General features: G+C 35.2%; 1 protein-coding gene across 1 annotated transcript in view; it reads right to left on the reverse strand.

The window, feature by feature from the left end:
* WDR17 (WD repeat domain 17) overlaps positions 1-25,535 on the reverse strand; it is a 51,807-nt gene extending 26,272 nt beyond the window's left edge. Inside the window, exons 1-9 of the mRNA XM_085311398.1 lie at positions 25,516-25,535; positions 8,796-8,924; positions 7,464-7,647; positions 5,600-5,830; positions 4,207-4,458; positions 3,473-3,595; positions 2,929-3,116; positions 2,000-2,168; positions 555-646 (exon numbers count right to left, since the gene is read on the reverse strand). Coding sequence (XP_085167524.1) covers positions 555-646; positions 2,000-2,168; positions 2,929-3,116; positions 3,473-3,595; positions 4,207-4,458; positions 5,600-5,830; positions 7,464-7,647; positions 8,796-8,918 — 1,362 coding nt within the window. The 5' untranslated portion in view covers positions 8,919-8,924; positions 25,516-25,535. The remainder of the gene's footprint in view (positions 1-554; positions 647-1,999; positions 2,169-2,928; positions 3,117-3,472; positions 3,596-4,206; positions 4,459-5,599; positions 5,831-7,463; positions 7,648-8,795; positions 8,925-25,515) is intronic.
* Between the last annotated feature and the right edge of the window lie 329 nt (positions 25,536-25,864).

Consider the following 25,864-nt stretch of genomic DNA (forward strand, 5'->3'; position numbering starts at 1 on the left):
CAATACAGTGTTACATAACYCCTTCTGCCAACACTAAATTATGCTACTGCTTCAAAACTTAAATGCTTGTATAGATTCCAGGTAATACAAGGCAAGGTTCTAAATGAGCCAAACTGTTCAGTGCACTGCTAAATGCAACTTTATGGTCTAGACTTCAAGGACTGAAAATTTTGTCTGGGTCTTATGTTTGTACGTAACATAAGTACATAAGTACAGAACATAATTTCATTATTTTACATTTTGATACACAGCTTTGAAGTCTGTATGTATATATCCCTTTACACATTTAAGAAAGGATCAGCTTGACTTTTGCTGTGTATTAGTAAAGGACTGATTTTAAGATAGAAACCATCCTGTGCTTCATCATTCTTACGTCACAAACCCAGTCTGAGGGAGTGAAAAATACTTCATTTACRACCACAGCGTTCTTACTGTACTTTTACTTTATGGCACCTACTTAAAATGTACGAATATTGATATATCTTTATTTACTGGCACTAGTGGAAACCTGTAACTTGTATTTAGTAGACCAAAAAAAAGTAAACTCATCTTACCTCACTGAACCGAGTTATCATTTTGCCCCTGGGGACATCCCAGATGAAGCCACCATTTCTAGATGTTGCACCTGCTATGCAGTTCAGRTCTCCTTTAGAGAAAGGCACTTATAAGATCTCACAATGAATATAAGAAACAGTATAGTTTGACAAATATATTTTTACTTAAATATATTTAATACAAACAAAAGTCAGCAATGGCACATAAGCAGTAAACTGCAGCATTTGATACTAAGTCACACATATCAATTTCATCAAAACCTGATCTGCTTTGACATTCCTATTTTGAGTATCAACAGCAATGTAAATGTTGACTCATTGCAAGAAGTGTTCTTAATGTCTACTGCAATCTTTGCAGTTAAGGTAACAAGAACAATAATGTTCATTTTGCATATGACTCTCTTAGAAACCCAAAAGGCATACTATATCAATGTTTCAAGCTTGAAGCAGCAGCAATTACAGCTTTTTCTTTTAGCGCTCCTTACATACTAAGACAGATGAAGAAGAATGCTACAGAATAYATGAGCGTATTTTTTTTCTTAAATCTTACRTTACTGCAGCCCTGAGTCCTGATCTTATGTCACGGAGCACACCAAGAATGTACTTGAATGTAAYGACAAGAATGTAATTACAATGCTTCTAAAAGATGGGAAGTAAGAATGTATAACTCCGTAGTGGGAACCTGAAACTGAATTCAAAACCCAAATCCARACCCACCAGATCCTCTTCACAGGAGGGATCTTCCATCTCAAAACAGCTATATATTTTGCTAAACAACCATGTAATACAGAAATGTAAGTTTCCACTGTAGTCTTCTACTGCACTTTAGAGGCAGAAAAGAGCAGCTATACAGGTAGGAGGAATTTGTCAAGAAAGTCTACTCATCAAATATTGACATCAGTAACATTATGAGACATACTCTCAAACTCAGCTAGCTAACTATCCCAGGTTGAGGTACAGTTTTAACAGCAAATTTCCTATTGATTTCAGAGACTGTTTTGCTGCAGATGGGAAGACCCTTTGCAAAAAGAGCACTGTCTATTTTAATGAAGAAGAGCTCTTCTATGACTGGAATCCTACACAAAGAAGGAATAGATAGAACCATATATCTGCTCCAGTTTTTCAATATAATATGGAATCTGAATTCCTTGAATCAGCTGTCTCCCATACAGAGATGRCCTCATCTGAGAAATGTAATGCTAAAAAGACTCTAGAGAACTTCTTCACCCTGTTCTGATTCACTACGGAATACGCAGATTATCCCTCACAAGAGTAAGCCTCAACCACTTCTGAAGGAGTAAATTCTACAGCTTTTACATATATTTCTTCAGTTATGTTTAAGTCTTATAGGATATCCTAGGATCTAAAACTAATCATTTTATACCACAAATTGCTGTTAACTAGTGCTAATACAAATATTTAGACCTAAAATAAAATATTCTTACCTGGAGCCCAAGAAAGGGAATAAATAACTCCCTCATTACCAGGAGATGTGTAAACTGCTGTTAAAGTATTTATATCCCAAACTTTTATTGTGCCATCAAATGATGCTGTAGCAAGAAGATCAGGGTTATCAGGTTTGAACTTACAATCAAAGATGGTCTCAACATGTCCCTTAAATAAAAAAAAAATAAAGGAAAATAGTATCATCACCTTTGTTTTAGCTGATATGAAAAGCATTCTAACATCGTTACCAAAGTGCTCAAAACCTTTTAGTAATACTTAGTAAATGAAAAAACTCAAACTAGAAATAACACCTACATTTCTCCTGAGCCACTGAGGACTAATATCATAAATTAACATTGCTAAATTCCACTAGCTGAGGTTAGTCTTTTAAACTTGTAGGATCTTGAAATAAATAAATAAATAAAACAGAAGTCTAACTCTAGATCAAGCTCTAAAATACACCATATTATAACCAGACTAGTTRTGAGTTCCAATCAACCCTTATGTTATGGCTAATCAGTCAAAATTAAAAGGCATAAGATAACTGGGATTATAACACTCCTCCCTCTCTCAAGATCATTAACAACAGTTCTGTAATACACCAGAAAAAAAAATGTGTCCTGAAACAACAGGATGATGCAACAGCAGGGACTCATTGAGTTGCTACAAAGCATAACTTAAAAATATTAAGCCAAAGAATACAAGAAAAAAAATTTTAAATAGAATTAATTTTGCCCTTTAGATAATGTGTATCTGACTGAAAAAAATCAAGCTTTGCACGTTGACTGTTATGACTCATGTTTTATAACAAAGTTTTTGATGTTCCGCTCAGTTTTTCATGTTCTAAATAGTGTCAGTCTACACTCTACTGGAATAAATTAAACATAACTGTACCATTCCAAAGTTTAAAGACAGAAATGACACATACCAAATCTCTAAGGAAATTCCATTTTTTGGCTCCCATGTCATAAAGCCCCACTCCACCATCCATGAAACAACAGACAGCATGACCAGGAGGAAGAGAAAACGCTTGGTTTTGGGTTAAAGTTGGAGGAGGAACTGCCTCACTTGTCGAGGATGTATGATGATTTTTAGTAGGAGATTGTGATGAAAATGCTTAATAAAATAAAGCAAAACATATTAACACATTAAGATTATTTTTATGTTTTCATTTAACAAAAAATAAGTTACAATGAGGAAATCCCTTTGTACTCCAGTGAGGTTAAAACTAAAGAAGTGAAGACTTCCTGTGTTAAGCCTGGCCTACAACAGAAGGCCCTTAGAATGAGCTTGATCCTCTCCACATTCACCTGTATAAATATCCACTGGCACCAGAGGGCAGTTTGTTTAATTAAGGACTAGAGAACTGACAGAATACCAKAGAGATTTTGACTTGGATATAGCAAGATTTGCAAACATTATTTTCTTAACTTGCATCCATTGCTATGAATGATAATCAAAATTACACTTACACTTCTTTTTAGGAGGAGAACTTAGCACATGCAAACCATGGAAACCAGTTTTCTTCAATTTAAAATTATCAATAGGTGTTGTACGTGAAACATTCCAAATACGCAACACACCAACCTGAGAATCTGAGATTTAAAAAATATAAAACCTTATTAACTTTTTGTATTTATTACACTTTTTTTTCCATGTATGTGGGCATGTAGTTTAAGGACTGATTTAAGCAAAAATATAGTAATAAATTAAATTTATAATCTTAAATATAATTTTATAGGCAGGCATTATCATCATCATGATAATATTAATAACAAATAATTACTAACATTAACCATTTAGAATTCAGTAGATAAACTGCACGGAATCTCACTCATTATAAAATACTCTCACATTCCCACTTTCCTAATTCATTAGTTCTCCAGTCTGGGTGCTAATCTCCTCTATGGTGCGTAAAAAGGCAGAAAACAAAGTAGGGGAGCAAGAAGTAACAGTCACTAGTGCAATGCATGCATGAAACATKTATAGTATAAAACAACAAAAAGTATTCGTTTGCTTGTACAGCCAGCAAACATAAAACATGTCAATTGCTCAGAGTAATTTTTATTTTCCCTAGTTTTATGTATTTTTTCTAGAATAAATTAGAGCATATAACATTTCCACAAACAAAAGCATAAGATACAGAAAGATAAATTGGAAGACTTGGTGCTATATCTTTCCATAAACGAGGAAGCAAAAGGCTTACCTCCAGTTATAAACATTCCGGGTGCACTAGACACCCAGGCTAAACACTGAACTGATGCCGCTGCACTGGGAAAATTAAAAGTTGTGATACAGGTCAGAGATTCAGAATCAACTAGTCGAATACCATTATGTAAATTAGCAACAAGAAGGTAGTCAGTTGACAGAGGATCCCATTCCAGCGCTGTAACTGGATCCTCCTCATCTGTCCCTTCAAGAGACTCAGGTCTTAAGACATGTTTCTGACTTTTAGAACCTTTAAAAAACAACAGAAAAAAACAGACTGTATCAAAATAAAATCAAATATATTTTTTCAGTAGTTACATGGTTTGCAAGCATCATTTTTGTCTCTGACATGCAGACTATTCACATCTCTCCTCGAAATGCTTAGCAGCCTGTTCAGCTGACATTCCCAGAGAAATTATGAAGCTTTGACATATTTGACTCAAAAAGCAGTTCTGACTCCAGCAGAGATTACTTTCTTTTTAATACAGCAGAAAATAGAAATGGCTTTGGGTTTACTAATGCAAATTTGTATTTATGAAAAATACATTAAATATGCTGTCCCATGAGTATAGGTCTGCAGCATGTAGCCCAAGGCACAAATTATTTGAGTATAAATAGTCTACACAACAAAGCAAATATAGGCAAAATAAAAGCAATATGAACTAGAAAAGAGAAAAAAAATCATAACAATCAAAGCAAGTATAATTTGTTTTACAAACATTTATGAACAATGATTTTAGACTTTTTTTCAAAATTAGGCATGTAATTATGACAGCTTTTAAGGCAGAATAAGCCACCAAATATCTAGCCTGATATCTACATAATGGAAGACATTTCGCTCCATGACTCATATTACCATGACCCACAAATTTTATCATGTATATTTTCTGCTTTTGTGTTTTTATGGAGCTGGCACTTAGTTTTATAAGACAGTGTGCCGTTCAAATGAATAAATAACTGCAGACACCTGTGTATTTGAAGTTGTGATTTTCTTTCAAAAAATTAATTTTGCATTGAATTTGTGAAATAATGAATTTATATCTACCATGATTCATTTTTTTTCTACTTTTCCATTTTGACAATGAAGAATACAACTGATTTGTCACATTCTGCCAAATGCCAAGACCTACCTGTTTCACTTAATGACTGATGCAGAACAAAACCTATTCCTRTAAGTACTAAAAATACTACGAAAAATTGTTGTTCACTGGGGAACATTCCTTCTTAATATTAAAATAACTCTCTCTCACTATAATTTTCTGAAGAATATGCTTATTGATGGACATTGTATCTAAGGTAACTTTATAAAACAATTACCAGAAAGACAGGGAATAACTAATTAGCACTCTGCTACAATTAACAGCTGCATAAATTAGCATATCAGTTTTTACCTGGCTGAAAAACAGACAGACTTCCATCAGTATGTCCAAAGACTACTTTTCCTTTTTTCTTTGGATGCCACCTAAACAGACAGATATCTGACAAGAAACTATGTGCTTCCTTATGTACAGTTACCCCACTGTCAGGTCCTGAGATAGTCCAAATGTACAAGGGGCCTCTGTGGGACACAAATGCAACTGAGTCACCTGCATTCCAGCACCAGCTAAGTGAAGCCGGAATTCCTGAAACATACAAATAATCTTATAAGAACCAGAATATGAAATACAATGTAATATTGCTTAGCCCAGCATTTGTCTTACACAGCTACAGAAATCATTTTTCTACATTAAAAATGATGAAACAAACTTAGGACAACTGTGTGAATAYCTTACAGCATAAAAATCAACTACACATATGCATACGCAGGAGACAGAACTATTTCTCAAATCATTTTAATAATACTTTGATGAGCTGTATTTTATGATACGTATACTTGACTGCATTAGTGCCAAGGATAAGCATGCATATGACAGAAGATAAGCCTAGTTCTGTAAACAATACCTCATTCATTCACAATTTTACTCATTATTATGATTTTTACTGTAAGGTATTTGCTACCAGGCTGGTAAAATATTGCTGACTTTAGAATATCTATTTTTGCAAAACAATGAAATCTAATTTAGAAATATATATAACAGAGAAAGATAATCTATGACAAAAAACTAAACCTCTGTAATTAAAGAGAACTCTGGACAGCTTCCCTCTGGACATCTGACAGCATTAAYTCGGTTGCTTAAGGCCTAACTTTAGGCATTGAAATTTAAAGATTTTGAGATTTTTGACCTTAACATCTCCAACGCTCATTATCCCCATAATTTCGTAATGTGAGACTGAAGGAGTAAGTGACCATAAGATAAATTTCTCAAGCTGAAAATTCACAGRTGTTTTTATTTAGAAATTTTAATATGGTAGTATCAGAGAGAGTAAAAGTACTACTAATAGGAGGCTTAAACAGATTATCCTAAAAGTATTTTTTTTWAATAATGAAAAATATATTTCATACATACTTATAGGCTCAACTAGTTTTTTTTTTTTTAAAGACATTAAGTAGCCACTGAAAAATAAATACCAATCTTTATCTTGGTGTATAATTTGTGTCAAAATTGAGTTTGTAAAACAGTCAAAGTGTTTTCCCCTACTTATTCCTTTTGCAGGATTCGTAAATGTACAAGATTTTCAGAGTTGTTTCATAATCTGGAAAGAACAGAATAAGGAGTGCCAAAATGTCTCTAAAGCACCCAAAAGACCAACTAGCCTGGGGTTGCATCTAARCTTCCAAGTTTGCAAATGTAGGAATCATGGATACCTACTAAAGAGATTGTAAAACAGAAATACAGGTACTAGTTTTAACTGAAAGTAATGAATCGAAACTGGGCAGGGAAAGGTGACAGGCACAGATTTTAATCGCCTAATTGTATCCTGTGATCTCCCAATCAGCAGTTTCAAGATCTGACATGAGATGCAGGTAGGCATCAAATGCTAGAATATTTAAACAAAAACCTTTCTTCAAAATCATTGGTAGTTTATACCTGACTTTCTTGAAGGCTATATTTTATTTGTGTTCACTTTGGTAAAGTTAGTATGAAAACATACAATGTTTAATCTTAATTATTTAACCTTTGTATGATGATGGTTTTTCCGCTCAAAAAGATATCGATGTCAAAAAAAAAAAAAAAAAAAAAAAAAAAAAAAAAAAAAAAGGCAAATTCTTGAATTGGTTAAGTACTTTAAGGAAAAGAATAAACTTTTTCTTCACCAATTTCTGGTGAAGCAGATGAATGAGCTGTATCAAACAGATGTCCACCTCTGAAATACCTTTTGTATTGTCCAGTCTGGCGACAACTTTCTGTTCAGCCACATTCCAAATAATTACTAAACTATCTGCACTRGCACTTGCAAACATGTCTGGGTTGTGGGGACACCAAGATATGGCTGTGATTGTCTTCTTATGCTCAGACATAATCGCCCGGAGCTTGAATTCATTGTATCGGTGATCCAGCTAAACAAAAAGTACAAATTTATTTTAGAAGTATTTCATAAAATCAGTTTAAATATTGTCAGTTTAGAGACCAGTTCAAAAACCAGTATTGTACTTAGGCTTACAGATGAAATTATACTGCATTTAACAATTCTCAGTACTTGTCATTTCAATAAAKGAAATTCTTATGTATTTGACTTGCACAGGAAAGTTGTCAAAATTCAATTAGCATAACCAGTATTATCATATTCTCTCCTCTTTTCACTTATAAACTATCATACTCCATTAATAATTGCATTTAAACACAATTTTCCTATCAGGATTCTAAAATGCTTCATTTATGGTAATGGTATATGGCATAATGATTTATTGTAACAATCATTGCGAAACCACAAAGCATTAAATAGTATAGAATATGAAAATGAATTTGAAATTCCTTCTCGTTTCTTAAATCACTTAAACTGGTTTTATAAAAGGAGTTAAAAAACTCACAAATCTGACACAGTAAATTTTGATTCTGTTACTCTCACTAGCAGCATTAACTGATGCAGTTAAGACAAGCCTACTCACTACTTCCTGACATCTTCCCTCATTTCTTTTCTTTTTTTCTTCCTGGCATTTCTTTCTTATATGTTAATATATAATAATTGGGCACTTCAAAAGACAACACTGCTGTGCAGTAAGAGGAGTAACTTGTTCCAGACAGTGATGGGCTGCTGAATCCACAGCTCTGAAGATCCACATCCCAAGCTCCCCACAGTGGATTAAAAATATTTCAAAAGACTACTWCTGCACTATAACTTTAACTGAAATCACAGACTTGCTTCATTACTCTCACAATCTGCTCTTCTTTGACAACATTCTTCCCGAGTGCTTGCTGTACAGATAATCTGTCTTCTACGCACAAGCCTGAAAACAGTCAATTTCAAATAAAATGTTCACACTGGTTTTGTGTACTAATTGTAATAAGCAGGAAAAATAATTTGGAAGAGCTGCCTTGAACGGAAGATTGAGTTTTACGTAGACAACTTCTCAGTAGCAAATATACTCCCAGAAGTATTACAGAAACATTTATAAAAAGGATTGAAAGTGAGACAGACAACAACGTAAAATAAACTGTAAACAGACAGTTTACAACAGTTTACAACTGTAAAATAAAATAACATTACCTGATAAATATAAATTGCAAGAGTAGCGCAGTAGGCAAATCTGTCCCCACTAGCAGCACACACATCTTTGTTCCATGGCTGACATCCAGCAGCTAAAAGGCCCACTTGTTTAACCTGCGACATTTTTGCCTATAAAACAGAGATTCATTAAACTACAACATGAAGAAAGACTGTTAAAAAAAATCTATTTTGTTCACATACCTTTTACATATGTACCTTAAAAATATAAAATACAGGCTTTATGTTTGAACAAAGTCTTGTTTTATGAGGTACAAATGAACCTATCAGCAATAAAGCCAAGCAGATGTTCACAGGCTTCAGTGCTATACAAGAAAGGGATTTTAACATCATTCACAAGAATGAATTAATAATAATAATAATAAWAAAATGATTTTAAAAAAGTGGGAGAGGGCACATGAAAATCCTGACTAGTTCTTGATTTGTACTAGTTGAAACTGTTTATCATTTTCATTTTCTTCTGCAATCAGGGTCAATACTTCCTTAATTTAACCGTAATGGCCTCTCTGCTCCCTCCGTCTTTCATTCCCCACAAAGACAGACAGACAAAATACACCACGTGCTAATGTACTTTACACAGAAGCATATTAAGCAACTTGTCAATAAAAGGTCTTCAAAACACTAGCTTAGAACAAGTATGGATTACTTAGAATTATCTCTTTTGGAGAAGTTTTCTGAATTTCTGCAATACTTAATACTGTCTAGTAAAAAAGTTGAAGTGAACTACGGAATATAAAAAGCAAAGCTCTTACATTAATGTATAGCAAACTATGTCCTTGTTGTTTGAAACAAGAGTCTTCTCCACACCAGCTTTGCTAAACAGCATTAAAAATCAGCACCAAACTGCTGAAACACTATTTGACCATTATTCTAARTCCAAATTGTTAAATCTTTCCTGGATATGAGGGAAATGATCATTTATAAGGAATTTAAAAGCTTCAACAGAAAAGGTCCTTGAAGGAATAAAATGGTTTAAGATGAAAAAATAAAAAATTAGATCCATTTTATACTGTAACGCAGAATCACAGAATGGTTGAAGTTGGAAGAGACCTCTGGAGATCATCTAGTCCAACCACCTGCTCAAGAAGAGTCACCTAGAAAGTGCTGGAAACTAAACACAATGAAACAGGTTTCCCAGAGAGGTTGCAGAGCCTCCTGCTCTGGAGATATTCAAATTGTGCCTGGACGCAGGATATGCTCCATCTCTAATATACTGAAACAGTAGGTACAGCTACACAGGCAGCACACAGATGAAGGAACACTGAAAAAAACATGGTTAAATATATGAGATTGGGTTACAAAATATTAGATTATTATAGGTTTAATTTGTGGGTTTACTGCACCTAAGATTGGTAGAAATGAAATCTAGACCGTCAGAAAATATTACGCTAAGTGCCTGAGAATAAGGATTCCAAGCCTAAATGCTGCAATCTAGAACAAAAAGGAAGAGATCCTCTACATTGGGTTTACAGTTACCAAGATCCCTTAAAACAAAACAGCACTTTGGGCTTGGACATGGTTCCACTATCAGTGCTGCTATTTCCACGTTTTCCAAGCAGCTGATTAACAATGAAGAGACTTGTATGTATTCTTCTCATGTTAACAGGACACCTGTATATTTGAATAGTTTCCAAATGCATATGTCACTGACTGGAATTCAGGCCAGATTAAAGACGACCAAATATCATTGTCATTCAAAATGCTACAAAGTTATTTTAGCCTTGTTCTAAATGTACCTGTGTATGCRTTACTGGATATATTGTATTAACTACTGCATTTCAAATAGAAAATCACATTTGGCTGTGCCTTCTCTTCATTCTACATTTATATAAAAGGCAAAGGGTAACTTTAATATATATTTTTTTGAAGAAATTCACCAACAGAAGCCTCATCCACACGATTAATTTTAAATAACCATTTTTTGATAATTGAGCAATTTTCTTAAAGTCTGATACCCAAATAAAAACGCTCTCTAAATAAGACTAACATATAGATGAAAAATGCTGTTTTGTGATTATTTCATGTTTCATCGAGTTAATAATTCAAGCTTAAGAAGTATTATTTTAAACTTTAGTTCCCAGTATAGATTTTTTTTCTTATATTTAAGTATATGTAAAAGTTTTAATTATATATGTAACATATTTTCTTTGAGCTGTATTATGGAAAGTACTTTAAACTTCATTTACTAATTTTTGTGCTGATTTAAACTTGGTAATATTTCCCGCTCCTTACACTGCAATTAATAAGAGTACTTTCTTTGAAGCAGTGTACTATCTAGGGGAAGAAATTACAATTGTGTGGCATACAGACTGTTTTATCTCTTGCGAGCATCATGCATTAAAGCAGTTTCCTGCAGATTTCTTCAGACATTACAGGTTTCAGTTGAACCTGTTCACAGTACAAGTGAGAAAGCAGCATTCATTCGAACATCCTGAGTAAAATGGCAGGAAACCAGAAAACAGTATTTTATATATACACACACAATACATGACCTGTCACATGTTGCATTTTTAACAATGGCAATTTTTCAGTCCTCTTTTGTTTAAAATAAGAAAGCATTTTATTTCAAACCTAAGAGATTTATGAGTAATTACACTGGACTTTTTTTGTGCATATCAGAATGTAAAAAGCATACCACAGTGGGAAATCTATCAAAGGATCCCCACAGCTTCCAAGGAGATGAGGGGAAGAAAAAAGACAAATAAAACCTTTCTCTTTTCAATTGGTATGAGCAGCAATATTCTAAGTCCTTTCTTGCTGATAAATATTGGGGGGGGAAAGAAATTCTGCATACCACAGAGCTAATGTTATTTAAAAATAACAACTGAAWGGACTGGATACATAGATATGGCTATATATCAATAACTTAAAGACAAATGCCTAATAATCCCTACCTTAGCATAGGTATCATTTTTTGTGAACCACTTAAGAACGTCCATGTTCATTCCAAAACCTTGCTGCTCCCCAAAATGCAAAATCTTGTTCTGATTGTAGAATGAAATCACTTTACTTGACAGATGAAGGAACTAAACCTTGATGTTCACAGAATAATGCAGAGTTACTAAAGGATGCAGGAGAAAAGCCTGAGCATTGTGTCGCACCACGCAYCAAACAGCACTGCCAGTAGCCTGGCAACTGCAGCTCTTTAACAGACACCATTTTAATTTTAATCTAAGTCCTTTTTCTCTGCTTCAGCTACTCAACATATTTCACTGTTTGTTCTGTTCTTGATTGTATTACAACAACATTCACAGAATAAAAGCTCTTTAAGTTCATCACTCAGTATCCTTTGATTATCAGGAAATGTGTTTGCATAGTATATAAATATACACAAATTTGTAACTAGCAAGCATAACCAATAATGCACGCCCATACAGTTAGTGACTGTGGTCTGTCTTGTGTATGTTCTGTCYATATGAATGCATCTGCAATACAGTGTGCATACAAAAGTGACTATACAGTATCCTTATGTTAATATCCTGTGTATACTCAAAAACCATAATTTCTAAACAGCTCTATGCAGTAAAATTGTTTGTGTCCCCTGCTTCTATTGATTCTCTTGTGACTATCTTCCAATTAAGTTTGTATGTGTGTCCTCTCACTCCTGTATATTTGACATATAAAGACTATTGCCCCACAGACTATTATTTTTGTCARTGATAAATGTAGTATTTAAATACTCAGTTTAGCAATATAAAGAATGTCTTCATAAAGACACTGGGCAAATTCACTCATCCTCACAGAAAAATCCACTGGAGATGAAAATGTGACCTGTGAACCATACATATACACTCATTGCCCCATTCTAGCAGACCAACGTGCAATGTCAGAGAATGGACAAAGAATCTACCTTGTTAGAAACACTGATGTCTTCAAACCTACCAAGAAATCCTTGGGTCTCTGCAAGATTCAGCAGCCACCACCCTCAGTGGYCTAGGTTACTTGTAAAAGTAGCAGTGTACTTAGCATCAGCCCTCTTCCAAAGAGGTTGGAAAACACCAAAGACATTACAGTTATGTTAAGAAATTAAATTTTGACGATTATTCTGTCTGGACCCATCACATAAAGGATAATAAAAAATATGCTGGTATACATGCAACTTAAAAAGCAATAGTCAAATTTTCTAAGACTAAAGAGAGCTATGAAACTTGAAAAAAATTAGTGTTTCTGGATGGATCATTCTGGAAGTTATTTAATAAATAAGAAGTTTGCACATTTTCTAAATTCTGCTCTATACTTGTAAAGTATACAGGTGAATACTTACAATTTCACATCTTGTATTTCTTGCATTAAAATGAATTTGCATCTATGATACATTTATGAATTTCGGGAATCTTGAGATATGCTAAATCTCTGATATGCTAAAACTAAGCATATCRGAAGCTGAGAAGAAATGTTACACTATGAAAGATCTGACAATATGAATATTGTCAAAAATCAGATGTCATGGATTTTATTAAATCCACAGGAAAAGAAAAGTTAGAAAAAAATAGAGGCAATATCCAATACATCAATTATAATTTCTTAAGAATCTAATTATTTTGAACTGCTACGAATTTCAGCAAGATTCTTCATAAACATCAGAAGCCTCGGCTAGTACTCTTACAGTCAGCACTTGCAAATTCAATTTCCTAACTTCTGATTACCTAGTAAGTTCAAAATAAGTGCATTTAGTTCTTTATAAGTTGACTAGAAAAAGAACACTATTATTTAAAGGACCATTTTAAAAGAAAAACAACATTTGACCAGTTTTCATGGCCAGTTTATCTCCACAATAAATCCTGAGCCAAAGTACTACTAGGACTAACTACAACTTCTCTGATATCATGAGGGAAGGAATYCTAAACACATCACAGAGCTTCGATTGAAGTTTGGAAAAACTTCACATTTGAAACCAAAACCTAAGACTACAGCTTGCCCCATAACACTGGATTTTCTGGTACTCCCACCATTTTCACAAAGTGAGCCAAAAAACTCCAAGACTTGTTTGAAAACCAGCCAATAAAGCCTCTCCTCAAAGGTCACTTCCATTTCTTGGAAAACACTGGCAAAGCAGGTGGGCTGGAAAGAAGACAAGAGAGACAGAAAACATCAAATGACCTATTGCACCAGCTCAGCATACAAATAAAGGATTCTTCCATTCACCTGCTTGCCTAATCCCTCATTTTGTAATTGTTGTCAAATTTGTACTTGTAGTCAAAACTATCCTCCTGCAGGCTGGTATTTTTGCCCTTCTCTGCTTATACGGGTCCTAGRATATCTAGTAAATAAAGAAAATCTTGAAACAGTTTTATTGAATGTTTCTCTCTAGAGAAGCATTCTAGAAGTATATAATCACATCCACTAGATAATCTACAGTAACAGAATGTTAATTTCAAGACCAAGGATTCAAAAAACTAGGAAGTGCTAAAAACAAGTTGATCTATGCAATTTTAATTCAGCCACTTTGAGTAACTATGAAATCATCTTTAAGGATATGATCTTTTTTTTTTTTTTTTTTAATCATTTCTTCACGATATCACAGTCCTCATCCACAATTACAGTGAAGCTTCTCAAGGACATGACCAAAGAATTTTAGAGAAGAAATAATCACTTTTCTCTGAAATTAAAAACACATTAATTCAAAATAGATACCCAGCTTGAAAAAATTAAGGCAAATAATTTAACACTACAAAATTATGAATGTGGAAGTCTTGCAAAGGAGAGTGCTGGAAGGTCCTGACTACACTACTTGCACAGTCTAACTAATATATATTTTAACGTGCAACTTTAACAAGATAATCAAAAGAGCAATACTCAGGTCTGAATATTCCCATTAACATATTGCCCGGAATGTTAAACTACATACATAATCAACCAGATTTGCACACATCAATGGTAATAAAACTCTAATCTGTGGACTACTGGTTAGTCATACAGAGCCAGAACTCCTGTTTTCAGATACTGTATGTAATACGGAGAAACATGTAAAATCCTGTCTGATCCAAATATAAAGCATCTAAGATGTTCCCTAGGAATTCACTTCTAATCTTCTAATCCATGGATATTACAATCACCAGAAGATTGCTTTGCAGGCAGATTGCTAAGAAAACATTTTTGATTTCAGATAAAGTTMTCTCTTGACACATCTCACAATAGAGTCCCCGATGAGCAGCTATTTAAAAATTATTCAACATCTGAAGCATCCAGATGGAAAGGGAAATGTATTAAAATCTGCTAGTTTTTAATATATATGAGCAAATAACTGGCATGATCAAGTAACATACACTAATGCAATTAAAAAAGAAAAAAAAAAGTTGGTCCCTATTTTTCAGTAGCATCTCCTGCATTCTGACTTAATATCTGAGAACATAGTATCAAAACTACAGATAGAAAAAAATCCCCCCACACACAGTTACACAAGGGAATTTGATACAGTGAAAGAAATGTGACTTACATTCACTTCCCACCACAAAGCTATGAAAACAGTTGTAGCTCAAGCTTGCCTAAGGCATACAGTTATTAAAAATAAAAGAAATCCAAGACATTGTGTAAAGGTTGCCATAGTGACCACTCTTCTTCTTTGGAAAAATATGCTAATAGTCCCATAAAAGATGTACAAATGTCAAATATACAACTTGGAAATGCCCCTAGGTTAATTAAATATTTTTTGGTTTTAATAAATTACTGCTTACAATTAGTTTAATCCATAAGCAGTATATTAATTCCTCTAAATACTATAAAATTAAATGCTTGATTTCTATTTTGTTTAATATTAAACAATTCCTACTCATTAAACTAGACAATCTAAAAATGCAGCTAGGTAGGCACTGAAGTTTCAATATCTTTTATTCAGTTATCCACATTAGTCTTCAAAAACACATTTTAGATGTGCTTTTTTATTATTTAAAATCTCATTAGATGTACTAAATATCCCTTTAAACACCACACCATGGATATTTATTTTTAGCATTAGTAACAAAATAAACAGCAGTATAAAGAAGAAATATATAAAGGAGGTAAAATAAAAAATATTAAACAATTCTTACTCTTTGTTGTCCTTCATACCAATCATCTTCATCAAACCAGTGGGAAATATAAGTCATCCAAGCCATGGTAGAGGGCACAGTTGAAATTAAAAAATACTAAATCCGAACACATGTAAGGACAATGAATTCTGTACCAAAATTTATTCAAAACTAAGTCAAGCTACCCAGAGATCAGATCAAAGCTCTGTGATAAGATTCTACATTAACAAACTATAAATTCATAAATATTTAATCTGAAATACTTTTAACAATTGAAATGATATCTATATATTGGATTCTGAATAAAAAAACAGAAATAAACACTGAAATATGCACAAAACAGTTACTAGATATAGTCTAGTATTTTAAAATTAAAAGAGGTTAGTGCTTCAAGCTAAATTTTATGGTGCTTTTGAGCTCTGAAAATGAGGTGCTGTTTGAGTCATTCTCATCTATCTGCTAAAAATGATGTTCCTTTTGTTAATGCACTGTCTGCAAGAAATGTGGTTCAATGCATAAAAGCAAACATTGAAATGTAAAATACCTTCAGAATCACGGGGTTTGCTATGCTTTGGTTACACTGGGTGTGGTTTCAAGTGGCACAAATAACGTTACAGGAAGGAGGGGCCACAATTATTGCATATGCCCCATATTGTACATTTAACGACAGAAAACACAAATATTCTGATCACGTTTTGGTATTTCAAGAGATCTGCATCTCCACTGCTCGCAGCCAGCGGAGCCCGAAAGGCTCACCTACAGCCACCAGACTTTCTAAAGCTCCCGACCAAAGCTGATCTCACTCGTTCATCAGAATGTTTCTGCTTCTTCGCTCTCCCTCAGGATAGTTYCGCTGCCTCACTGTATTTATTCCTTCCGCAGTTGATTAGCAGGTTTTGGTATGCTCTCAAGTTTCATGTCAGCCGAATTCACAGTGCATTTTACTAACGAGAACGAGGTAAAAGAGGGAAAAACAACTGTATTGCTCATACCCCAATTCAGTACTGCAACAGCACACCTCATCGGCTGTGCCTGCTTCAGAACCATCACACAAATCTTTCAAACTCTGGGGTCACAGGAACTTCCAAATCCTCAAGAGATGGTGCTGGTGAGCTAACCACCCTCTCCCCTCGACTTCTTAAGAGATCTGGAACTCAAACAGCTTATGTCTTTTGGGATTGGATTAAGGAGACGTTTCCCAAAATTAATAATATAATAAATGCAAAAGCCATACTATGGAGTAAATTGCTCAATCAACAAACAAACAAAGCAAAAGAAGAAAAGAACAGCCAGAAGGACCAAATACTAACTTAAAGTTAGTGGCCAACACTACCTAGCGCTTCAAAAAGACAGGAAGCAGTAATTCCTCCTTCTACCACTGGTACGTGATTCAGTGTCATTCAGTGCCCTGTTCTAGCAAACTTACTTTCCATTAAGGCTGCTGCATATGCAAGTTGAGCTCTCAGGTACACAGTAGGGAAGTAAGGAGGAGAAGCAATATTTTTGCCTTCCAACCTTTTACTCAGAAATTATGCCACCCAATGAAGAAAAGAAAAAAAAACAGAACAAACAAAAACAAAAATCATAACATCTACTATATGTACAGGAAGCAGCAGCATCAGTATTAACAGTGTGTAATCCTCCAGACAAATGGATTCCAAGAACATACAGAGGAACTTCCCATATTACTGAAATCTTTCAAATTACTTCAAGTTTAATACTCAATAATTGAGCATTGAGTAACTTGAGTTCAATTACTTCAATTACCTTTGAAACTTCTCCAACTTAAACAATGCCAAGTGCACAGAGCTGCATGATCTCATATGCTATATGGGAGACACATGATTAATTCAGACACCATCTATTCATGCAGCTGAAGAAATGCCCAGCTATGCCCTTGGTCTATGACTAAATGATAGCGTTACCACACTCCTAGGAACAACAATTTTACAATATGCTGAACAAATCATATCAAGATGTTCACATTATTAATGCCTGTCACATCCTAAAAATCATGGATTCAAAGAAATCAATACTGGCATATTTAAGAAAGCCTTTGCTTTCAGGCTGTTCTGTCTCATTATAAGGGAACAACCATCATCATTCTGAATGCTGTTAAGTATTATATATAAATCTGTGGATTAGTTCTGAATTTGTTCAATAGTAAACAAAATTTGTTTCTATTCTATTTTTATTCCACAGCATAGGTAAACTGAATTTTCTAATGTCAATACCAACTTATTAAAAGGCTGCAATTCTCTCAAGAGGAACTAACAGAGAGGTTCGCACTCAGTTTCAGGACCACCAGGGAAGCGTAAATGAATATGCATTCTGTATTACCCTTTGAACAAACTGGTGATATCATCAGCTCAACGATACAGACACAACTAAAATCTCACAGGACAGTGGATAGGAGCTTAAATTGCTGAAAACTATGTCTTCCAACTATCTGTAAATAAAGTAAAAAGCTTTAGACTAAATTATATACAAAAAATAAAGACAAAACTAGTAGCTGCAAATGTATCAAGGGTCCATTAAATACAGTATTTGTTTGCCTATTCATTCATGCATCTCCAATTGCTGACAAAATTATTTCTATATCAATAGTAATAGGGCAGTGTAGGATGCATGAAACTTCAGACATTTCATAATTTTATTGTAACATTTAAAATCTCAGAATATTCCAATCATTAAATTGTTATAATTAAGATTAATCTTATCAAGCATTACATAAATAGTTTAGCATACACTTAACTTAAAATCCATTTAGTACATCCATTACCTGTTCATTGTTCTCTCTTTTAAGAGCGACAAAAGGTTCTATGATATAGTAAACAGAAAAATTGAGTTTTGATATAGTATTGAATGTTAATAATTTATTTTAATAAATTCAATCAGAAGAGATGTCTTAAAAGATTGCTTGATAAATATTTTGGTAATATTCCAAAAGGAGTAAAACAATAAAACATCATATTAATTTAATGGTGAAATTAACTCCTGAGCTAATGCAGTGATAAAGCCTATGTTTGCAGACATTTCATAGCTTTCCCTTGGGAGCAAAGTACATTTTACGCTTCTCAGGGCCAAAACTCAACTCCTAGAAGGAAAAATTCTGATGGAGTACTACATTTTAAAACTAAAGTTGTTAAGCTTATGGAATAACTAATATCATGTAAAGATAAGAAATAAAGAGTAATAGTATCAGTGTATGATACAAGTCAAAAAAGTCTGTTATTACTTAGCATTTCACAAATATTTACTACTTATCATTTGGGAGTAAATTTAAATAACCATGAATACTGTAATATAAAGCTGCCAAGGGAATATGAACATATAAAAATTTCATAGCAAAATCCAAGATCATATTTTTTGATATCTTGTGGAAAACAGTACATTATTTTTTTTTAAATTGCCATGTGCATTTCATAAGCCAGGTGAGACACGTAAAACAAGTAAACCAGAAGTATACAAAAAAAATGCTTAGATCTAATACCGTTCTGAGTGATTTCACACCTTGGGACCTCTGCCACCTGAAGTCATACCTGAATGTGTTCTAGTGCACTGTCTGGACTGATTGCTACCTTTTTCATCAAACCTCACTGTCATGCTTATTAGGTTGCACCTCAGGGCTGTGAATGAGCCAGTGTGCTTGGAGGCAAGCCAGCTTCCACCATTCCATTRATATAGCTGGCAAACCCATGACTGTGGGCTGCTTCCCCCCTCCCACACACATAATGACACAGTATTTATTTATGATCCCTCAGTCAGAACTTGGAGAAAAGGTTCCATTAGAAGTTGGGCCTTGCAGCCTGAGCTTCAATGCAGTTCTGGAGCCAATGGGCAGAGGGTGCATGGATGAAAGCCCCAGACAAAGCTTCTCACAGCTCTTTCTCCTAGCCTATGTATTTTTATTGAGTCTGATCCAAGGTTACACGGCTGCAGAACTGGCCTTGAACAAAGACAGCTAAACCCATAGCACAAGGAGAAAAAAGGTTACACAGGAAGACCTCAGAAAAGACAGTTACAGGCTGGCCAGACTAATTAGAGCCTGTGCATTGGTGGAGTGGAAGACACAGACCAGCACTACACTTGAAGCCGCATCATCAGGTCAGACAGAATCACATAGCCAATCTTATGTTCTCACAGTATAACGCTCAGAAGTGGGTATTACCCTCAAGAATGTAACAACATTCAACATTACAACCAGCTGTGGGCTCTGACAATTTCTTCCTTTGCTTATTGAGGCTGCACCCCAACAACACAGTGAAAACCTGTATTTTGTCATGACAGAAGACAGAAAGTAGTCTTCTAGAAGACTATTATTTCTGTTTTCAAACCATAATTTGCTCTGATAAACTTCACAACTCCAAGGAAGTTAGAGTGAGGAAGGAAGACAAAAACAGAACAGAAGAGAGTTTCTGAAGTGAAAGCTAAACTGTGGAGATAGGGTTTACATCAGCAAAGATGTCTGGACACTAAATGCGCCTAAACTGAAGCACTGTACAATCCATATGGATTGTAGAAACACTGTATCTCAAAGCTTTAAGACTAGAGTTACAAGGACCCAGGGAGGCTGGCTGTTTCAAGAGGAAGAGCCCAAACCAGGCAAAGGAAAAGGATGGAGTACACAGTTTCTCAGCTCAGTGGGTCATACAGGAAGTAACGTTGTTTATAGAATATATTTCCACTTATCCACACAGGCAACACATGGGGGGGGGGGGGATGTGCATGCATGGAGTGCAGCGCAGTTCTAGGATATGCTGGACCTGGTCTCAGCAGCTACATACCACTGTACAGCAGCTGAACAAATAAGTTTGGGAACTTTTCATCTAAAAGTTTTCTACACTCTGCTACATTAATTATTATTTACTTTTACCAGTTGATAATATTTATAGTCCCAGAGATTTTAAAATTACAGATATAATTTATTCTTAAGATTCTAAGCATCACCTGCCAAGGMTAATAAAAACTTCATAGTCACACAACTACCGCATTTGAAGTGACATCTGGCCAACTATACAAGATTCTTAAGTCTTTATTTGGATTCCTAAATCAAATTAATTATTCTCAAAAATGTTGAATACCAAACWGTTCAAGTGATTTCAGAATCAGAAGCTTCAAGAAGATGAAGTCATCTTCTTGAAGCTAAGTGAAAGCGTACTTTATTGATGATAACAACCTCAGATTATCCTTGATATAGATCTTAGGCAGGACAGAAACTCACAAAATTTCCATGAAATTTCCTCCTACTGGATTGCTCCAGTAGGATGAAGACAGGATCCAGTAGCAGTAAAACAGTAATTGTTTCTTCAAGTGCTTTTAATGATTCTGCCTTGTATAATAACAATGGAAGGATGTGCTAGGAATCTTTCTTATGATGACAGTTACTGAGCTGGTCACAATCCCCAATAATGCAGATAAAATAGTTGAGTACTTAGCCTAGATTTCGATTAGCTAGGCAATACAAACAAACACACACAGTCAGAAGGGTGAAGTGGAAATGTTGATGAGTTGTGATGTTTTAGCACCAAAATATGACAGCGTGTGGTTACAGTTCAGAGTTTCAAAGTTCAATACTTGAGGGGAAAAAAGTGTTTTTCTCCTTTTTGTATTTGATTGTATTTGATCTGAAAGTAGATCTTACTTCTGGGTATTTTTTTTTTTTAAAAAAAGTATTAATCTATTATTTTGCTTTCTACATAGGCATATACACCTTAAAAGAGCCTGAAAGGACAAGCTACTGAAGGATGCTGTGGCTTCAATCTAGATCTAAGCTGTATTCTTAAACATACCCCTAAATATAATACATCCAATGTCTTCTAGATACATACATACATATATATATATATACATACACACACATATATATATATATGTGTATATATATATATACATATATAAAATAATACTTCTGAGCAGTAAGAATCTCAACAGCACTAGAATGAATAAGCTAACACTGTTCCATGTTATCCTGCAACAGCTGAAGTCAGCAAGGCATTTCAGTTATGAAGAAAGACACTGAAAAAAGGAAGAGAGGTAAGAAATCTCTCTATCTGTCACTTCTGCCTCCTATTTTTTCTTATTAAATAAGTAGCAGTTGATATGCTATGTCAAATCAACTACGCAGTTCTCTCCCCCCAAAGAGAACTCTAAACACTGTTTGCTTCTGCTTAAATCATATACAGATATTTGTCTATTTCTTATAAGAAGTCAGGGTTTATGTATTCTTGCCATAATTCAGTAGCATTAAATATGAGCCAGAATTAAGAATGAATTCCAAATAACTGACACTATTTACACYCCACAGAAACTGGAATTTTAGTAAGCCTACCTCCAGATTCACTGTATCTAGCCAAATCGACAACAAAACCCATTCTATGTCAATCTACATACACAGAGTTTTATAATTTTTAGTGCTGTGATGAGGCATATTATGTGATTAATGACTAAATACGCTACAGGTTTGTATTACGTCTTTTGATATATTTTGAAGCTACTAGATACATAATAGGAACTCAAGGTCTTTGTGACAAAAAAAAGTGTAAAATAAAGAAAAAGAACAAAACAATCAAAAAAATTTTAATCTTTATTTTAGAGTATAGCATTTTTAAAAATGACATTATATACATTCATTATACTAATATCTACAGTAAGGAGCTAAAAGCAGCTCACGTTTTATTTAATTAGTGCTTTGAAAATCTCTTCAATGAAGGTATGACATGTAACGATAACAAAATAAATTACAGTATGTGAAAACTTTGGAATTTACTACTAACTAGAATAATGCAAAATAATACAACACTTTTGTTGAACAGACACACAACTCTAAATGTTTACAGTAAAACTCTGCAATAAACAAACACATGATAATGACATAGTGGACCTATGTCTCAGTGATGCTATGCCATATGAGCTCAGTCTACAACTAACATCCACCCACCCTCCAGTTATTGATAGTGTAAACATCAGCAGAGCGTTAGTGGTTGTCCACTCTTCCTCATTTGCTCTTTCCCAACAAGCTGTACAGAATTATCAGGACATTCAGGATAGCCAAGCCATTTACTATGATCAGAATAAACTGTTAGTAACACATGCATACCATCACGAGATTTATAGAACAACCTTCCATTAAGAGTACAAGGACAAAAACTGAGCTACTTTTAAGATTCAGCTTGATCAGTTTATGAAGATTAGGCTCTAGCTGCTAACAATAGCAGTGGATTGAGCTCGATTATATATCTTCCTGAGGATGTTCCATAACTGGATCTTGAAAAAGAAATTCAATTAACTATTTTTTTATAGTTATACTTCTTTCCTTTTTAAGGAGATAGCTTTAAAACATCTGTGAAGAAAATAAACATTTTATCTTCCCTTTTTCTTAATACTATATGTGTATTTTACAGAATAAAATTGAAGCATCTGTTAAGCAGAAGTAACAGTGATACTATGCATATAAACACACTCATTTATAGTTTGAGATTTTTAAACTCCTTGGAGGAAAAAAAATAAAAAAAGACAAAAAACCATGGGCGCATGGAATATTCATGGAGGAAAATTATAGCCCTTATTCATAAAGTTATTTCTATATCAAATTATTTGCCCTGGTTTTTATAATTGCTACACATATATCAAATATGCACTGAAAGCTGAAGTATCCCAGTTTCATTTTTAAAAAAAGTTTATTTAGTCTATTAGCAAACAGTTAACATGGCAAGACAGACATGTATCATGCTACAGGATTTATCTGTGTCTATCTATACTGCAACTCATTTTGCCTGAGCCAAGCTTATAGTCAGTAAAAGCATCAAGAAAAAAAATATCATTAAGGAAGGGAAAGGAAGTATTAACTTCACCAAACATAAGGCCAATGATATACAACACCGGAACGAAAGACATCAGTGTAACTTTTCCAGTCCAACAACTGGCTGTGAGAGCTCAGGATCCACCAACGTTAAACAGAAAATCAGACACTGGGCAATGAATAGAAAGCTCCATCATTGATGCAGATTTTAGAAGTTACAATTTTGTAATTTGTCCATTTACACACAAGTTCCCACATAAAACTGAACAAAATATCCCAGGTGGTCTAAGGAAAAGCCTGAGCAGAGAGGATGGAGCAGTCAAGGCCATTGCCACAAACTGAAACAACAACAAATGAGACAAAGACCCAGAAGAGCCAAGTCCCCACGCGACATGACAACAGTGCCTTGGGAGCTAATATACAATATTGTAAAATAGTCAACAAACTTGCACAAGTTTTCACTGTTAATCCAACAAATGCAACACAGTAACAAACCCAGGTTTTCTAGACTGTGCTAGGACAGGATAAGGAATAAGATGGCCTTAATGGATTCGGCCAAGGTGTACTTACTATAAGACTTATATGGTGAAAAGACAGCTGTATAAAACTTTTATCCTTTTCTAGGACCCAAAGGATAGCTCTGCTGCTACCAGAAATAATAGCTTGCCTGAATCACATAGTATGTTACTGAAATACACTATATCTTACTGGTGGATTCTCAGCTCTTAACTTTTGGATTCTAACACTTTGTTTCATCTTGATGCTTTCTTCTCTGTTCTACATATAATTTTGCCTCATATTAGTAAAACACACAAGTTACACAGTATCATCACCAGGACTTGCTGAAGTAACTCTCATTGTCCACTTGAACTCTGACACACCAAATGTGAGAAGAGAAAGTATCAGAAAATACACAATGTAATGACAAGATTTTAAAGTGAGGCATAAGTGGAAAAAAAATCTACACTTCTAACACAGAAGAAATTTAAGCTTCTCCACCACAAGATATTTTTGAAGGATGTGCTTCAGAAAGTCATTCTTGATACAGTTTGATGGCCTGAAACAGAAATTTTCAGGCAAGTATTTATGATTTATCTCATGAAGTTATTACAACAAATATTAAGGTCATTATGGTCCTTAYTCGTTTTAAAATCCCAGATTACACTCTTTACTACAGCATTCCAAGTAATTAAAGATCCTACTCAGACTCTGATTTCACACCTGCTATTTTCAAGCCTTCTATAGTATTGCCTCAAACCTCTGCAGGACCGTTCCCATTCCTCCAAAACATCAGAGGAATTTAGTTAACGTAAGTCACTCTCGGTGTTTATTTCTTCATATGTGCAGCCATCTGCCTTCAACTTGTTTTCCTATCTTCGGTTTGCTTAACCAGTAGTTTAGGTTTGTTTTTTTTTTTTTAAGTCTCTTAACTCTCTAAGCTTGTTTTTGTTTTCCCCTCTCACCTCTGTCCCAGCTGTGAAAAGCATTTAAAGTACAAACAAGCCAACAGCTCTCCCTCCCTGCAGACAGTAAGTGTTTTCCAAGCAAAATGCTTCTTCTAAAGATTGCTTCCACCAGGCTTACAGGATTTTAAGTTGTTCACACAAACACACACACACGTATATATATAAAATACGTATTTCTTTTTACGCCAGCATGCTTGCACAGAGATATGCATACAGTGCRGAAGTGCCACACACAAAGCAGAAACCAACAGCGCCTCGAGCCCTGGAATGCTCTGGAGCACTGCCCAAAGCCCTGAAAGCTCCCCGGGGCCGCCGCTGCCCCCTCCCCCGGGGCGCAGGGCGGCGCCGAGCGTACAGGAGCGCGACAACCAGGCCCGCACCGGGCTCAGCCGCCAGCCCGAGGCCCAGCACGCGCTACAGGTACTTACCCACCCGCACGGCCACGGCCACGGCCACGGCCACGGCCCTCACCTGCGGGGCCAGCAACACCTCCGCCGTCCTCACCGCGCAGGGGCAAACGAACCCCGTCGCCCGGGCAACCCGTCGGGCCCGCCCCCGCCGCGCGCTGATTGGAGGGAGAGGCGCGGCCGTTGGGAGTCGGGAGCGGCGACCGGTGGGGCGCGGAGCGGGTGGGGCGAGTTACCTAGCAACGGAGCGGGGAGGGGGCGGCGCGGCGCCGGCCGCACCTGCCGCGGGAGGGCGGCGGAGGGCGGCGCGGTTGGCGCGCTGTCGCGGACGCTCGTCCCGGTTTCCCTGAGGGGAACTCGTTATTGCTGG

The sequence above is a fragment of the Rhea americana genome, unplaced genomic scaffold (assembly GCF_003343005.1).
Source record: "Rhea americana isolate MKP2758 unplaced genomic scaffold, rheAme1 scaffold_34, whole genome shotgun sequence".
Classification (NCBI taxonomy): Eukaryota; Metazoa; Chordata; class Aves; order Rheiformes; family Rheidae; genus Rhea; species Rhea americana.